General features: G+C 45.0%; 1 protein-coding gene across 2 annotated transcripts in view; it reads right to left on the bottom strand.

Moving 5' to 3' along the window:
* The window catches only part of MEGF10 (multiple EGF like domains 10), a 211,988-nt gene that overhangs the window by 36,042 nt on the left and 159,712 nt on the right, over positions 1 to 16,234 (bottom strand). For both annotated transcript variants that reach the window (XM_035014032.1, XM_035014033.1), the window contains 5 exons: positions 11,787 to 11,999; positions 5,721 to 5,895; positions 4,097 to 4,217; positions 3,145 to 3,308; positions 735 to 837 (listed from right to left, as the gene is read on the bottom strand). In XM_035014032.1, the coding sequence (XP_034869923.1) occupies positions 735 to 837; positions 3,145 to 3,308; positions 4,097 to 4,217; positions 5,721 to 5,895; positions 11,787 to 11,999 (776 nt within the window). The remainder of the gene's footprint in view (positions 1 to 734; positions 838 to 3,144; positions 3,309 to 4,096; positions 4,218 to 5,720; positions 5,896 to 11,786; positions 12,000 to 16,234) is intronic.

Raw genomic sequence — 16,234 nt, 5'->3', positions numbered from 1 at the left:
TGCTTTTTTAGAATAGGCTTGACTTCATGAAAGAAACAGAAAAGCAGGACCCCAATTTGCCTTGGGCATTCAGTGCCCTCTCCCAAGTCTATTTATCACGAGCAAAAACAGGGTTCATTTTCCAAGACCACTGTTAGTCTGATAAACTTCCTAGCTGGAACCATGAATCCATATAAATAAGGAGAAACCTCCACCCTATAGCTACAAAATTGGTACTCAATCGTATTATGAATTTTTATGACTTAAGTATTATTGTAAGAAAAAGCAAGTTTTAAAACTTTCACGTCTAGCAATGACTACTTTAATACTTGCATATTAACCATATTAATATTAATATTGAATATTTTTGCCTCACCGAGGTGAACTTAGTTATGTTCTTATGGTTTATTTCCCTCATTCTTTCCTCGGTGCTCAAAAATGCCACGGAAGCCTTGCTAGACCCTTCATATCAATTCACACTTCCCCCGCCCTGCCTCACTGGCCTGAATTCTGACAGCTGGACCTTCCGTCAAGGCTCAAGACAACTGCTCCTGAATGCTTCCACAAGAAGTCATCCCCAGATGAATTAGGTCTCGCAGCAGTATCTCTTGGGTAAAAATGTGACTGTTGTTATTGGATTTACCACTTCTTCTTCTCTGAAAAGGTGACCCGTGTGTGTTTCCCTAAAGCAGCAAGGAACAGGGCTAGGTGTAAGTTGGCATGTTTCCCATTTCAAGTAGCGGTCCCTGGCTCACCTGACCATCCCGGGAGGCAGCGGCAGTGGCCTGTCGTGGGGTGACAGCCATCAGCGTGGCTACAGTCACAGCGCTCCGCACAGTTCAGCCCATACGTGCCATCCTGTGTGGAAGAGAGCGACGAGGTCATGGAAATCCACAATGAGAGACGACAGGGACCTCAGGCAACCACCTCAGATCCAGGACCCCCTTCCCTCCCAAACACCTCTCAGCCACACACATGATAATCCCCTCTTCCCATATCTGCTTAGTCCCCCAAATGCAGGAGGGGGTGTTTTAAAAATCACTCAGACTGTAGTTGAAATGTCTGACATAATGGTCGGTCCTATGAACGGTGAGACCAACTGATATGCATATATGCAAATATATGCAAACATGCTCATTAATTAAGAGAATCCTTTGTATCTTATCATATACCACCGCTCATAAAGAAATTTTCTTTTGGGGGCCCTGGGTGGCTCAGATGGTTAAGCGTCTGTCTTCAGCTCGGGTCATGATCCCAGGGTCCTGGGATCGAGTTCTGCATCAGGCTCCCTGCTAGGCGGGGAGCCTGCTTCTCCCTCTGCCTCTGCCTCTCTCTCTCTCTCTCTCTCTGACTCTCATGAATAAATAAATAAAACATTTAAAAAAAAAAAGAAATTTTCTTTTGTTCCTAAGGATTTTTATAAAGTAGTTCAGCATTCCTTACAAGGCATGCTACTCGTTCATGGAAAGAGAGGCCCTTGACTCACATAAAGAAAGAGGCTCTAGAGTTAAAAGAAAATCATAGCACTAATCGAATGAAGTTCATTTCTGTAAATGGCCAGTGTGATGCAAAGAATCCTTAGGAGAAGTGAAAATCTTCGGCTGCTCTTCCCAGTCAGTATCTTCCTTTCCCTGAAGAAGTCTCAATGACATGAGCGTTCTGATGCGAGATCCCAAGGAAGGCTGGCATACTTTTGGCACACGCCCTTCCCGGGTCTGTTCCCAGGCCTGAACATTTTCACATGCACATCGGTTTTGGTCCAGCAGAGACGAGACCCCTTTGTGGACGAGATCATTTAGTTTGCCACAGAAGCCTTGCTAGACCCTTCATATCAATTCACACTGTGGTAATGGAAAGCTCTGCACTTAGTGACCCTGCCCTTTCATGCCAGGTCCTGACGAACTGAGGGAGGGCACTCTAAACCTTCAGGGGGTGTGCAGTTACCAAGGGCGAGGAAGCTGAGAACCAGCATAAAACAGGGTGTCTGACAGCATCATCGTTTGACTAGAACTTAACTAAAATTTAAAAAAATTAACGCCCCACTAATGTTTGCTGGGGCTTTGCCACCATACAAGCCACTTAAACCATCATCGGACTTCACTGAATTGTCTACCATCTGATTGGGAGTGCAAGGTGCTCTTCAAGCCCATCGCAGAGGACTGATAATTTGCTCACTGGTGGATGAGAGGCAGCAAAGCTAACTGAACTCTGTCCTACGGGTCTGGAGGGCATGGAATAGCCCAGGGTGGGATCTTCTCTAGTTGGGAAATGGGTTGTGCTTGATGAGGAGGAAGCCCAGGGGAAAAACTGCTCCCACCGCGAGGGGCCCAGGTCAGAGGGTCACAGTGTCATCTTGCCATCTCTCCTGGAGGCAGAGAACGCACATCCCTGAGAGAATGCTTAATGGCTCAGGAGGAAAGAAGTGAGAGAGGAAGAAAAGGTCATGAAAAAGAGGGCAAGAAATGGGCCAAGGGCTTCAGAGGGAGAAAGGGAAATCAGCACGTTACTATAGAACACATGTCCCATTTGCAACCTCTGCCTGCAGTAGGACGCAGTATGCGATTTGTATGCACGACTACCTCCAAGGTAGGTCAGGGGAGTGGAGCCAGCATTGAACGAGGGACATCTTTGGAGATTCCTGTGACTCGAGAAACACTTGTGTTTAACAGACGGCCGTTTCTAAACCTCTCACCACCTCGATGAGCATTTCTGCGACACCGGTCCCCACCCCCTTTCAATCCTCTGCCACTTTCCACCAGAGATGGGAGGATTTCCATGATAATGGAGATACAGTATTTGGAGAGTTGACAGGCAGATGCTGGGTGTTTGACAAATGCTGTCCATCGGTTGCCACGGAGAGAGGGGTGTGTAGGAACGGAGACAGCAGGAAGGGTGGCGGGGGGAGGGGGGGCGGGGTGGGGGGAGCCCGGGCAGAGATGAAGGAGAAGAAGGGAGTGATTCTTGCAGAGCTACCTACCCATTTCCATGTCTATCCCTTTTCTGATCTTATCTCCGATGTGACTTCAAAGACCTCAGTTCTTCTAATAGTTTTGTTGGGTTCACACACGCATGCCTGACCCCAGGGACACGGCAGCGGTGAGCGGACACTCTGCCCCCAGCACCCACCCCCATGGCTTCCCAGCTGGGGCGCCGGCTCAGCCGTACCTGGCAGGGGAGCTCACACTTCTCCCCGCGCCACCCGGGTGCGCACGTGCAGGTCCCGTCCTGGGTGTTGCAGGCTCCCCCGTTGAGACACTGGCAGGTCAGGTTACAGCTAAAGCCCCAAGTGCCGCTGGGGCAGCTGATGGAGCAGTCCACCCCGTGCCAGCCTGCCGCGACAAGAACGCCAGAGCATGCAGGAAACAAGCAGCATGGAGTTTCCCCCGGACTCCCCAAGCCACGTTGCCCTTTAGAAACATTTTGGAGGTGCACGGCGGGGTCCCCAGTCCCAGCACAGACAGCAGTGGCGCTGCCGAGTGGAGACTCCAGCAGCAACGGCCGAAGTACCCAGAATCCGTGTGTGCCGTATGATCGACAAGGATGTCAGCAGCAAGAGACATCGCTGGGCTACTGGGACAAGATACAGAGCGCGGCACCTCGAGCGTGCGGCGATGCGCAATGCAGAACCCCGAGTGCGGCTCTGGTCGGGAAAGCACCATCTTTATACGGGAGGGTAAAGGAAGGTTTGTGTTTGGAAGAGCAACCCCCTCTTTAAAGCAAACCCAATGAACCCTGAACAGTGAGTTTCCAGGACCCTGCCTGTTGTAACAACTACAGATAGACACATGTTGGCCTTTGCATAAAATCGGTGATTGGCTGCATTTCTTGCTGCAACTCCAGGCCAGTTGAGGGGTGTGGGTGTATGTCTGCTTGCTCACTTTACCCAAAGCCCAGAGACTCCCAGACTTTGGGAGCTGGCAGCAACTTTGGAGATCCTATGTGAGCCGCTTTTCTTGGCTCACAAAAGCAGGAGAGCCCACCCTGGATGAGGGGCTGGCCGAGTTTGGACGCCAAACTTTGGCACGGATGGAGCTAGAACCCTAGTCTAGGTTTCTTCCCTGTGACTTTAGGAGGTGACGGGATGAAGAGCAGATAAAAGCCTCACTCCCCCACTTACCTGGCTTGCAAGTACAAGACCCATCTACAGGTGAGCAGACAGCGTCGTTCTTACAGCCACAGAGAGAGGAGCAGTTTATTCCATAGGTTCCCAGCGGGCACGGGATAGAGCAGTCAATTCCCTAGACGGGCACAGATAGGAAAATGCGTGCAATTTCACTGAATGAAATAAAGCCAGCACAAACAAACAAAAATGCACCTTGGCAATGCTAATGATATTCCCTCTCTAATTTTAACACTTGTATTTTTTAAAGTTGCCAAATGCCCCCAGTAGACAAATTTTAAAGATTCAAGGGCAATGTTAGCTTGCCTGTTTAGGATTCAGTATTAAATGGCAATCAAAAAAGCCTGCTGCCTTCATGAGCTTCCTTTCCTAGCAAACACACAAAAAAACCTTTTGTCCTTGCTCAGACAAGCAGATATAGAACAATAAACTATCAATTACAGTCAATACATAAATAAACATAAACTATACATTAAATTGCAATGCTTCTTAGCCTTCCTTGTATAATATGTAATATGATTGGTGGCTGAAGCAAAGCAACGGGACGCACACTCCGCCTGAAGCATGATTCAATTTATTATCTGACAATAAACCTAAAACACAGAAGTGGGCTATCAGGGATGGCTGGAGGTCATCGCCTTTAAAAACAGAAGAGACTTGGGGCATCTGGGTGGCTCAGTTGGTTAAGCATCTGCCTTCGGCTCAGGTCATGATCCCAGGGTCCTGGGATCGACCCGCCTTGGGCTCCCTGATCAGCGGGGAGTCGGCTTCTCTCTCTGCCCTTCCCCCCTGCTCATGCTCTCTCTCTCCCTCTCAAATAAATAAGTAAAATCTTTAAAAATAAATAAAAATAAAAACAGAAGAGACTTAGACAGAGTAAATCAAGGGCTCCACCAAAGAATATTGACATAGGTTAGAAAAACCTGTAAAGATCCCCTCAACTCTGAGTCTTTATCACCTACTCATCCCACATTACATGCTCTGGAATAATCATCAACATCTTCTTTGGTTAATCCTGTCCTCTTTCAAAAGAGAGAAAATAATCAAGACCAATCTGTTTTCCTTTAAAACAAGGATTCCTAATCTATAGCTAAGAAATCCTGGAAACTGGGCAAAATTCTGCTCAGTTGGCGCACGGGCATATTTGCAAGGTCTAGGTTCTCCAAGGCACTGAAAAACTTCCATACTGCTAACCATCGCACGTAAATATATAATACGTGCGAACCTGATACATGATGTGCCTTCAAACTGCGTGGAGCTGAGACAAAAACTGTTAACAGTAATTACTTGGAAAAGTAATTTCTTTGCTGCCTATAGAATGTAGCAAAATGATTATGTAGGGAAAAAGTAATTACGTAAGGAATAATGAAAGTACATCATATTCCATGACACAGATTAATTAAATAATTAATATGAACGCTACATTTATTGTTTTACCAGCCTTCCAGTTATCGTTCTAAGGTAATTCCTTCTGTTTCTTATTAGTACTTTTCAGTCTCTTTCTTGTTAATGATGTGACAGATCTTAGCACATTCCCTGTACTTCAGGAAGGGCCCTATATGGTACGTGGTGTCATTGCTCCACACGGTACCCCGAGGCTCCTTCCTCCAGAGCCACTCACTTTGAATCCTGGGGCACAGGTGCACTCCCCGGTCACACTGTCACAGTCAGCCCCGTTTTGGCAGCTGCAGATCTGTTGGCAAGCTTCCCCGAAGAATCCAGGAGAACATGTCTCATTGCAGTAGAGTCCTGACCAGCCCGGCTTGCAGGCACACTCTCCAGACATGGGGTGACAGCTGAGAGACACGGATAAAAGGAGAAAGTCACTCCCGGGTGAACATGACACCCAGGGCCCATGCAAATGTTGCTTCAGCCATGAGCAATGAATGGGTGGCTAATTCCATGCACAATAATTTAAACTTCGTTCCCAGGCTTGCTATGATTTAATTAATTGGCTGAAACCCGATAGGTACCACAGAAATGTGGCGTGAAATCAGCATCATGCTCCAACCGGAAGATGATCACAACCGCTTCCCTTTTGACTGAAACTCATTATAGTCTTCATAGGTCGAAAGCACTATAATTCAGTGACTGGTCACCTCGACGAGAGGGTTTAAAGAACAACTCAGTCCGGTGCACACCACCAAATCAGTTAGCCAGGGTTAGGTCCAAGGCACTCCAAAAGCAGCAGACTTTCCTTGCCTGTTTCAGTTCTCAAATCTCCATACCTGGCAGCTGAGCAACCGTCTCTACCTGAGGCAGCAGCTGCATGGCCCGGCCAGGCAGCCAGCTGTCGTTCCCGAGCAAATGGACACATCAGCTGCGCCCGGAGGCACGCGCGAGGGAGCCTGACCCAATAGGGCACTCTGTGGCACGCAAAACACATGTGCTTCTCACCACAGGGACATCTCAACGATCAAACCAGCTCTGTTCACAGTCAGAAGGCTGTGAAAGACCGTCTTCCTCCCCTGGTGGAGATAAACCCCTCCCAGTAACTACGGCCATCAACAGAATCCACTGTCTCACCCAGCCGTGTGTTAAGTGACTCTGGTCCAGAGACAATCCACGGATTTTCTACTCTTGGAAAGAAGGATTTGTTGGGAGAGGGGAAGGCTGAGATGGAACAGCAGCTCTCCCACCACCTGGGTACCTTAGCGAAAGCACACAACCTCTCCGGCCCGACGTCCTAGTGTGTCACAGGCGGGTCTCAGCCACACCCCCGTGGGTGGCACGGTTTGTGCCCCCACTGCAACTGAGCACCCACAAGCAAACGCCTAGGCATCTGTCACAAGCATTACTCAGGGAACACGCTATGAAGACATACCCAGTACCACTCTACATTTAACATGGTTTCTTGGGTATAGAAGGTTTGGATTTGAGGGGCTCCTGGGTGGCTCAGTCGGTTAAGCGTCTGCCATCGGCTCAGGTCATGATCCCCGGGGTCCTGGGATGGAGCCCCATGTCGGGCTCCCTGCAGCGGGGAGTCTGCTTCTCTCTCTTCCTCTCCCTCTGCCCTTCCCCATGCTTGTGCTCACTCTCAGGCTCTCAAATAAAATCTTATGAAAAAAAAAAAAGGTTTGGATTTAAAAGGCAAGGGTTTGAGTCTCTGATCTCCTTAGACCTACTCAGATCTACTCATCTGCTCCCTCTCCTTGAGCAAACACTCGGCACCTTCAACTCCAACCTGGGCATGTCAAATTCCGAGTCTTAGTTCTTCCCGGCCTTCATTCTTCAGTGGTTACTCTCAATCACCCCGCTGGAGCACTGGCACCACCAGGCACTCAGCTGTTTAAACCAGAAACTTCAGAGTTATTCCCGGGAACTCCTCCCTCATTTCCCATATCCACCCCATCTCTCCATCCTCACCGTCACCACGCTACCCCACGTCAAGGCCCTCTAACTCAGAAAACCGGGATAGCCTTCCGTCTTGCAACCTCTGCACTCACTCATGCCTTGTCACCTAAAAAGTAGATGCTAGCCTATCATTCTCCTTAAAGCTCTTCAAAAACTCCCCACTACACTGAGAATATAATCTGTGCCATCTAATACAGCTACAGGGACTGTGTTATCTACTGTCTAAACCAGGACATTTTCAAGAGTGAAGAGGGAGTTATTAGGACCACTGTCCCTAATCCAAACAGTCCCTGTGACCCTAGACACAAAGTCACCCTAAATGCAGTCCACAGGCCATTGTTACCTGGCCACTGCCTACTTCCCAACCCCTTCTCTAGTCATTGGTCTCTCTTTATTACTATGCTCAACTGCAATGGATTTCTTTTAGTTGGGAAAAGCATTGAGTGTTGCCAATATAAGGGCATCACGTGGGCTATTCCATACACCAGGAATACTGCTTCCCCATTCTGGGCCTCTCCATTTTACCCATGTCTTCCTTCCCCTCTAGACCTTGAGCTCCGTGAAGGCAAGAATCCGGCACGTTTTGTTACCTGTCCCCAGCCCACAGTGCACGCACAGCAAACACTGAGTGAGTGAGTTAGGGAAAATGGCATTTAAGGTACAGAGGGATCTGACTCTGAAGTCCTGCTTTCCCACATGGACCTGCTTCGCCCCATATCGCTGAGTCATCCAGCGGCGCTGAATGATAATCTGCACATCTGCATGGAAAGGCAAGCTGTGCCCTAGAATTCATTTTTAAAATGTCAAAGTTGTGGCTGCACGGGAACCACTCTGAATTGCAGGGAATACTCTCTTACGTGACGTTTCTGGGGATACCGTAAGTCAACCCACAGGCTCGCATAGCGGGTTGCGTTTACCGAGCACTGAATATGTGTTAATGTCATGCTCAGGAATCCGCGTGCGCAGTATTTCATTTAATCCTCACAAGCCATTCCAAGTGTTGGGGATCGTGCCACTTTATAAATCAGGCAAGAGCGACCTAGAAAGAGTAATTTATTCAAAGCCCAACACAGGTAGTAGAGGAATCAAACCTGAACCTAGATTTATTTGTTTGTTTTTACACCAAAGAAAAAAGGAAGCTTGGTCGCAACCTGCTAGGAGGGCTAGATATGAAAAAGAATGGCTAAAGTGTAGGATTTAGCACCAGTTAGCAGGACCAGTAAAAGCCTGTATTGTGCAAAAGCAGAGACAAATTTAAATTTACTTCAGAAAGGTCCTACATTTGAGAAAGGGAAAAGAAATATTTTAAGCGTGGATTGGTTAAAGTAGTTTGCCTTACTTTGACATGCTATTAAAAAAGGACATCTTTTAGTAGAATATATTACTTTACATTAAAAAGTAGAAAATCATATTCCTGGTGAAGACACAAATGTTAGACAAAATAGATAATCCGGGCACAGGGAATTGACTAAGCTATAGGCAGACACAGAAATTGATATTCAATGCCCCCCAGTGAATATTAGTGCAACACACTGGTTCTCAGATTGATTGACACCGAAATTAGTGCTCTGCAATTTGTAATTACATATAGGAAGCCAGAGCACTTTGGAGGCATTTGATGGGTTCTCATGCAGGCAGCTTAATTGGTAATGAGATTTACATGTTGATATTAGAAGCAGCAGATTGGAGGCTGAAGGGTAACACACTCCTACTCATTTTCTTTCTGAAGAACAGGTTGCTTTGTGCATATGAAAATAGGGTGATACCCACATAGGAATACCTATCACTTCATACACATATACAACTAGATATAAACATTCTAGTAAATTTTTCAATTTAAGAGTTGAATCATTATGAGTCCAATACAATATTGGCTAAAATAGAACGAGTCATCGAACTTCCTTTCATTCATTTCCTTAGGTGTTATTAATGCTCAAATGTGATGACAATTACGTGGCATTTGTAAATAGGCACATCCTGATTGCCCACAGCTATTAAATGTCCTTGTTAACAAGAGCTAATATACCTCTCCCATGCGGAATCTTAATAAATCTCGAATTTTATTTCGCTCCTCTAAACCATTTCCACCATAAAAGTTAGTTTTTGGCTGAAAAGTACAGGTCACGGTGAATGTCTTCAGGCTCTATAATAGCACTATGATCGAATACATGAATATCCTTTAAATATATTTAAATTAATTTCAACCCCATGATAGATTGCAAAAGTAAAAATGGCTACAAATTCTTGGCAACTCCTACCAGGAGGTGGAGTGTTTTGAACCTGTAGTTGGTTGCATGACCTGTTTCATCCACAGGGACAATACCAAACACGACATAACCAAAGGTTTGAAACATGTTTGCATGTTGGCGTTTTCTCCGTTTCTTGCTGCTTTTGGAAGCCAGTCATCATGACAAGAAGCCCAGGCTAATGTGTTTGCTGCTAAAGGCATGTGGTTCAGGCACCCACCAACCAGCCAGATGCTGGACAAGTGAGGGAGGAATTCTAGAACCCATCTACCTCTAGCTGATCTGCTAGCTGAATACAGGGAGGAAAGCAGAAGAACTACCCAGCTTAGTCAAGCAAAAAACCAATTGCTAATAAATAATCAGGTGGATGGTTCCAACTGTGAATTCAACAAGACAGAGTCATATCATCAACACTGAACTGGTTTTAAAAGAAATTTGCAAAGCTAATTTTTATTTTTTAATTTTTAAATTTTATTTATTTATTTATTTGCAAAAGCTACTTTTTAAAAATGAACTTTCAGGGAAGCACTTCCTAGGTCAATTGGTTTTAATCTGATTGTTTGTTATACATTATTAGACAGATTTTAGTGTTCTTTTGATCTATGTGATTGTCAATTTCCCGTACTTCTTCGGTAAAGCATACGTGCTTACATACATGTGACCTACGTCAAAATTATCATAGTATTGATGCCAGTCAAATAGCTGTCCACGGGGACCTTGCCACTATGAACATGGTCCATAATTCCAACCAAGATTCTCTCTGTGTCTCCAATTCTTCTCGTAACACAACTCCTTTGCATAGGTTTATTCATCTATTTGCTGTGAAGCTGCATACAATGAAACAGCACTCTGATATTAAAAAGTTCTTGGCTGTCACTACACGAGGCTTACCTTTTGCTGGGACAGGCCTTAAACACCACAGGAAAAGTAGCCAAACTCATGACTTGTTCCTAATCCTGCCAGCTCCTTAAACGCCGGAGAGTTGAAAAACAAACAAAACCCTGCAGAGATGATTCATTTTCACTCCCCAAAGGTTTACTTAACCTTGTCATGTAAAGAGTGACAATATTTTCCAATGAAGAAAACCAAAGTTGATTAAAGCAGCTTTGCAAAGTTGCTTGAGATACGTTAAGAATGCACTTCTTTGATATATCCCGGTAAAATGTATTCCAAGTATGCATGCATGCACACAAAGACACACACACACACATACGCTCTCATGGTACAAAGTCCGTTTTTTTTTGTTCCTAAAGATGGCTTAAAGAAGAAACCAACCACAGGCTTTTGCTTACATTTAACTTTTGTGCTTTTGAGGATTTGAAGGGGCCACAAGTTATCTTTCAGAAGCATAAATGAAGTTAACAGCTGTGCTGAATGCAATTAAGTAATTCTTGTAACATGTGAACTGCGACACAATGCACTACATTTTTGCCAGACCCAACTTTTCCAGGAGTCTGCAAATGGGGCCCAGAATTCTAAGTGATATGTATCTGGTCCTTCGGGGAGAGAGAGGAAGGAGTGGGGGTGGAAAGGTATTTTCAGGGACAGACAAGGTACAGTAGGGTGGGTGGGGACCATGGTTTCCTGTTCTTAAATTCTTTGAGAGATTTTTGGGCTAAAAGACCCCCGTGAGTTTTATGTCAGAGTAATCAATTTTGAAAACATATTTCACATGTGACAGCCACATGTGAAACCCTTATATAAAACTTCCACCAGTACACTTCCTTTCTACACAGATGTGCTGTTAGGTCAAAGATGCTGCAGTGAGAATTGTTTTTGTGATATTTTCACACACTAAACTGGGCTTAACTCATGTCTCTCATTGTATCTTTGCTTCTAAGGGAATGCCACAGATCCCTCTCTTAGGGCAATGTTCTACTAACCCCAGCAAATTTAATGTTTGGCAGTGACCATTCATCGAGAATAGAAAGAAGTTGTCCATGGACTTGGTGGTTCCTCCCCAGGACGGCCCAGAGGCAGGAAGGCTCTCAGGGCGGGCATCTGTCTGGCAATCCGTCCTTCCAAACAGTGGACACTGCCGTTCAAACTTTAACAGGGCACATCCTTCCAAGGTGGCCAACCCTCACCTATGAGTGTTGTCCAGGTGGCAGGGACACCGCTTGTCACATCTGATGCCGTAGAGCCCTTCTGGACACAGGCGTGCCTCACAGTGCTCACCAGCAAAACCCGCTTCGCAGAGGCATGAGCCGCTCACGTGATAGCATTTCCCTCCGTTGACACACTGGCAGGTCTCAGCACAGCGAACTCCGTATGTGCCAACACGACACTCGTCCTGGCACCTACCACGCAGGGAGCGGGAGCAGAAGATAGATTAGGTAATGTCATGTACAAATACACGGTCCATTCGGATAGGCTTTGCGATGTATAAACTGGAAGTGTTTTTGGCATTGGCTGTATTTCTTAGTGATGGTCCCATTGACGGGTATAAAAGCAGTACTCTGAATCACTCTGGCTACAGGCAATAGTAATGGCAGTATGACCTGTTCAAAGGAATAACAAAAACAAAACCAAATAAAATTATGGACCTGGCACAGGAAGCACGTTTTACACCTAGTGCTTTGCTTGCTAAGGGTATACATCCATGCTCGTATATACATACCAGAAAGATACCAGGAGATACCAGAAAAGGGAGAAGAGTGATGGCCCAAATGAGGAAATTAAAATACACGCTTTCCCTGTTTCAAAGAGAAAACTTCGTAGCAAATTTCCAACAATGTTAATTCTCTTGGCTTTCATGGTGACTTGAATATTTAATCTCAGCCATGTGTCTGCTCTTTTCAAAGCTGAATGGCAAAAATTGCTCCTCATTTAGAAAGTTATGTATTTAATAAACAAAGTCCTCTTTAGATCTGAGAAGTCAGAACTATTGCAATCAGGTTTCTTCGATTCCACCTGGGGAACTCTTGTCAGGGGGTGTATGGACACGTGGAGTTTCCTAGCACAGCATTTTTATTAAGGGGGATACTGTCCTCTGTTTATAAGAAGGGCTGACAAATGGCAAGGAAAAAATATCAGGTCTCAAAAATTCACGTTATCTTTTAAAAAATGACATTAGAGTCTGGTCCCGGAGCCAGGACAGGCTCTGGATAAGTTGGATCAGGTGTGCAGCTAAACGGCTGGAAGGAACCGTGATGGTGAAGAGAAAATTATCATCACTCCATAGAATGCATGACCAGTTGTCAGGCCAGCCAAGTTTCTTTGACCTGGCAAGGTGACTTCACGGAGCCTCCTGCAACAGAAGGAGCACTTCCTGCCAAAGGAGAGGGAGACAGGGTCTCGTCTAGCAGAGCGCCTGCCGTAAGTACGATACAATTTGTGGGTAGGAATCAGCAGACACTTTCCATGTGGCTCTCGAGTCACGCCAGACTCATGGTCAGAAATGTAGGTCAGCACTGCATTTTTTTCAGCTCAGTATAATGCAAGCAGCAAGTGCATAATAATGAATTCAAGGATACCTAAAGGCAGTAGCAAAGGGGCTAAAAAGCAAACATTTTCCACAAGGCTTTGCATATTTTTAATAATAGGGTGTGATTAGTAACAATACCAAGTTTGGATGGGATTCTATTTAAATGGAGAAGCTAAATCTTGAGATCCCTTTGACTCTTCTCTGGTTAACCCTGGCTCTAGCATATAGTTAATGTGATAGAGACAAGGGAAGGGGCTTCTTGTAAACTCGGTTCCACCCGATGCTTAAGACATCTTTACATGCGTTTGTCAATAGGCAAAATGTTCAAGTCAACTGCTCAACAAACCATTAGCAAAGTTCTGTAGTAGCCACCTACCATTTAGTATAAAATCAGATGTGTGCTTTAAAATTACACAGGAGTATACCTATTTTTAGACCAGAGTATTTTTAAAAGGCACTCTATTTTTAACTTGTAAGAAGTCTAAATAAGCCAAGCCACTTAGTTTATTCCTTAAAGATGTGAACTTTAGAGAAAGAAATACTGAGGTATAATCATTGGGCCTAGTCATGGCTCTGCTGAAGGCTGGTAAGATCTTTGCAGCCTGTCTGTCCAGATCTTCTCGTGATTCAGTACCAAAAAGGAAACGATAAACAAGGTAAAATAACATTGCTTTCTCTCTCGTATGGATTTGAAAACAAACCCAACTGTTAAGCTTTGGGATCCACGATTTCAACTTAGTAAAAAGCTTGGCTCTAAAAGTGGGTGAACCGAGTATAGATCGGAAGCCTGGAAAAACGTCTGCTGCCAAATGACAGGCAAGCAGAGTGTCTATTTTATCCTGTCTTGGCAGAGACTTCCTTTTCTTTGGGAAAACAAAATCCATAATAGCTGGTCCTGACCCACATTTACCTTTCGAACCTATAATAAAACATACTACTAGTTTGTATTATAAATGGCAAAAAGCCATTTGAATTTCCCTTATAAAGTAGCCAGTGCATAAAGCTTGATTCATATTCTCATTTCCTTTTCATCAGAGTTGCACATGTAAGAAAATCCTGTTAATAATAGTGATGTCTAGATGGAACTGGAGGGTATTATGTTGAGTGAAATAAGTCAAAAAGAGAAGGACATGTATCATATGATCTCACTGATATGAGGAATTCTTAATCGCAGGAAACAAACTGAGTGTTGTTGGAGTGGGGGGTGGGGTGGAGGGATGGGGGGACTGGGCGATAGACACTGGGGAGGGTATGTGCTCTGATAAGCGCTGTGAATTGTGCAAGACTGTTGAATCTCAGATCTGTACCTCTGAAACAAATAATGCAATATATGTTAAGAAAAAAAAAAAAGAAGAAGAAGAAGAAGGTAGCGGGAGGGGAAGAATGAAGCAGGGGAAATCGGAGGGGTAGACGAACCATGAGAGATGATGGACTCTGAAGGGCAGGCAGGGTTCTAGAGGGGATGGGGGTGGGAGGACGGGTTAGCCTGGTGGTGGGTATTGAGGAGGGCACGTTCTGCATGGAGCACTGGGTGTTATGCACAAACAATGAATCATGGAACACTTCATTTAAAACTAATGTTGTAATGTATGGGGATTAACATAAGAATAAAAAAAAAAAAAAAAGAAAGAAAAAGAAAAAAAAAAAAATAATAGTGATGTCTACTTCCATCTACCAAACCGAGGTGGTAAGATATCTTTCTAGAAATAGACTCTTTCCATCTCAAAAATAAAAGCAGGGGTGCCTGGGTGGCTCAGTTGGTTAAGCATCTGCCTTTCGCTCAGGTCATGATCTCAGAGTCCTGGGATCGAGTCTTGCGTTGGGCTCCCTGCTCAGCGGGGAGTCTGCTTCTCCCTCTCTCTTCCTCTGCCCTCCACCCCGAGCTCATGCTCTCTCTCTTGCACATGAACTCTCTCTCTCTCAAATAAATAAAAAGCAAAAAATCTTAAAAAAAAAACAACAGTAATTGTAAAGTAGCTTATACCTTTCAGGTTAGCAGAGTTAAAAGTCTTTGTCTAACAGACTTATCTCCCTTTTTGGCCCCTTTATCCAAAAGAGCATTATTTCTCAGTGAATTTTAAGCCCTTAATGTTGTTTATGTGGTCCCAGGCAGAACAACAACAAAAAAGCTATCCTAGGAATTAGTAAAAGAGGTAATAGATTTTCTTTTTTTTTTTTTTTATTTGACAGAGAGAGACATAGTGAGAGAGAGAGCACAAGCAGGGGGAGTGGGAGAGGGAGAAGCAGGCTTCCCGCTGAGCAGGGAGCCCGATGTGGGGCTCGATCCCAGGACCCCGGGATCATGACCTGAGCCGAAGGCAGACGCTTAACGACTGAGCCACCCAGGCGCCCCGAGGTAATAGATTTTCTTACGAGAGAAGGCAGAGAGGCTATTAAAGATAGAGCAAAAAATATCAGCCGCAGTGGAAATATATATATATATATATGAGCACACACACATTTTGTTTGTTTGTTTTTATTATTTTTTATTTTTGTTTTTGAATAATGCTCTGGAATTAGAAAAAAATGGATAAGCTTTAAGTAGAGATAATAAAATATGACACCAATTCCCAAACCATTGAGGGTCACAGGCTTGTTTTAATAACATTTCGATTATTATGTTGTATCTTATTACAAATGGATGGAAAGGGAAGGAAGTTAGCATACAAAGGGTGGCAGCTCCTTTCTCCTTGGTCCTTTTGAGCATGTCCCTCCCCACAGTGCCTGGAATAAATGGGCCAAACAAACCATGATTTAGTGTGAAAGAATCACATTCCTCATTAAACCTGGGCTCGATGGATCTGCTGCCTGCCTTTCAAGCATCTGGAACTGCTGCTCTGGGGGAAACAGAAAAAGCGCTGGAAAATAGCCAACTTTTCCACAATCCTAGATTCAGGAAAGTTCCCCCATTGGAGACCAATGCTGCATCCCCCCAGTTCCTGTCTGTCAGGTCTGACTTTACCTCCTTTGACCCTCATTCCTTTTTCACTCGCAGGTTCTATGGAACACAGGCATGGCCAGACCGTCCTGCCTTCGCCTTAACAGGTAGCATGCCTGAGGCACAGATCTCTCCCTCCAGCTCACTCTTAGGGAGCACCAGTTACGTGC

This window comes from Mirounga leonina, unplaced genomic scaffold (genome assembly GCF_011800145.1).
Source record: "Mirounga leonina isolate KUSES-001 unplaced genomic scaffold, KU_Mleo_1.0 Mir_168, whole genome shotgun sequence".
NCBI classification, from domain to species: Eukaryota; Metazoa; Chordata; class Mammalia; order Carnivora; family Phocidae; genus Mirounga; species Mirounga leonina.
This window is presented reverse-complemented; position numbering and strand designations above follow the sequence as displayed.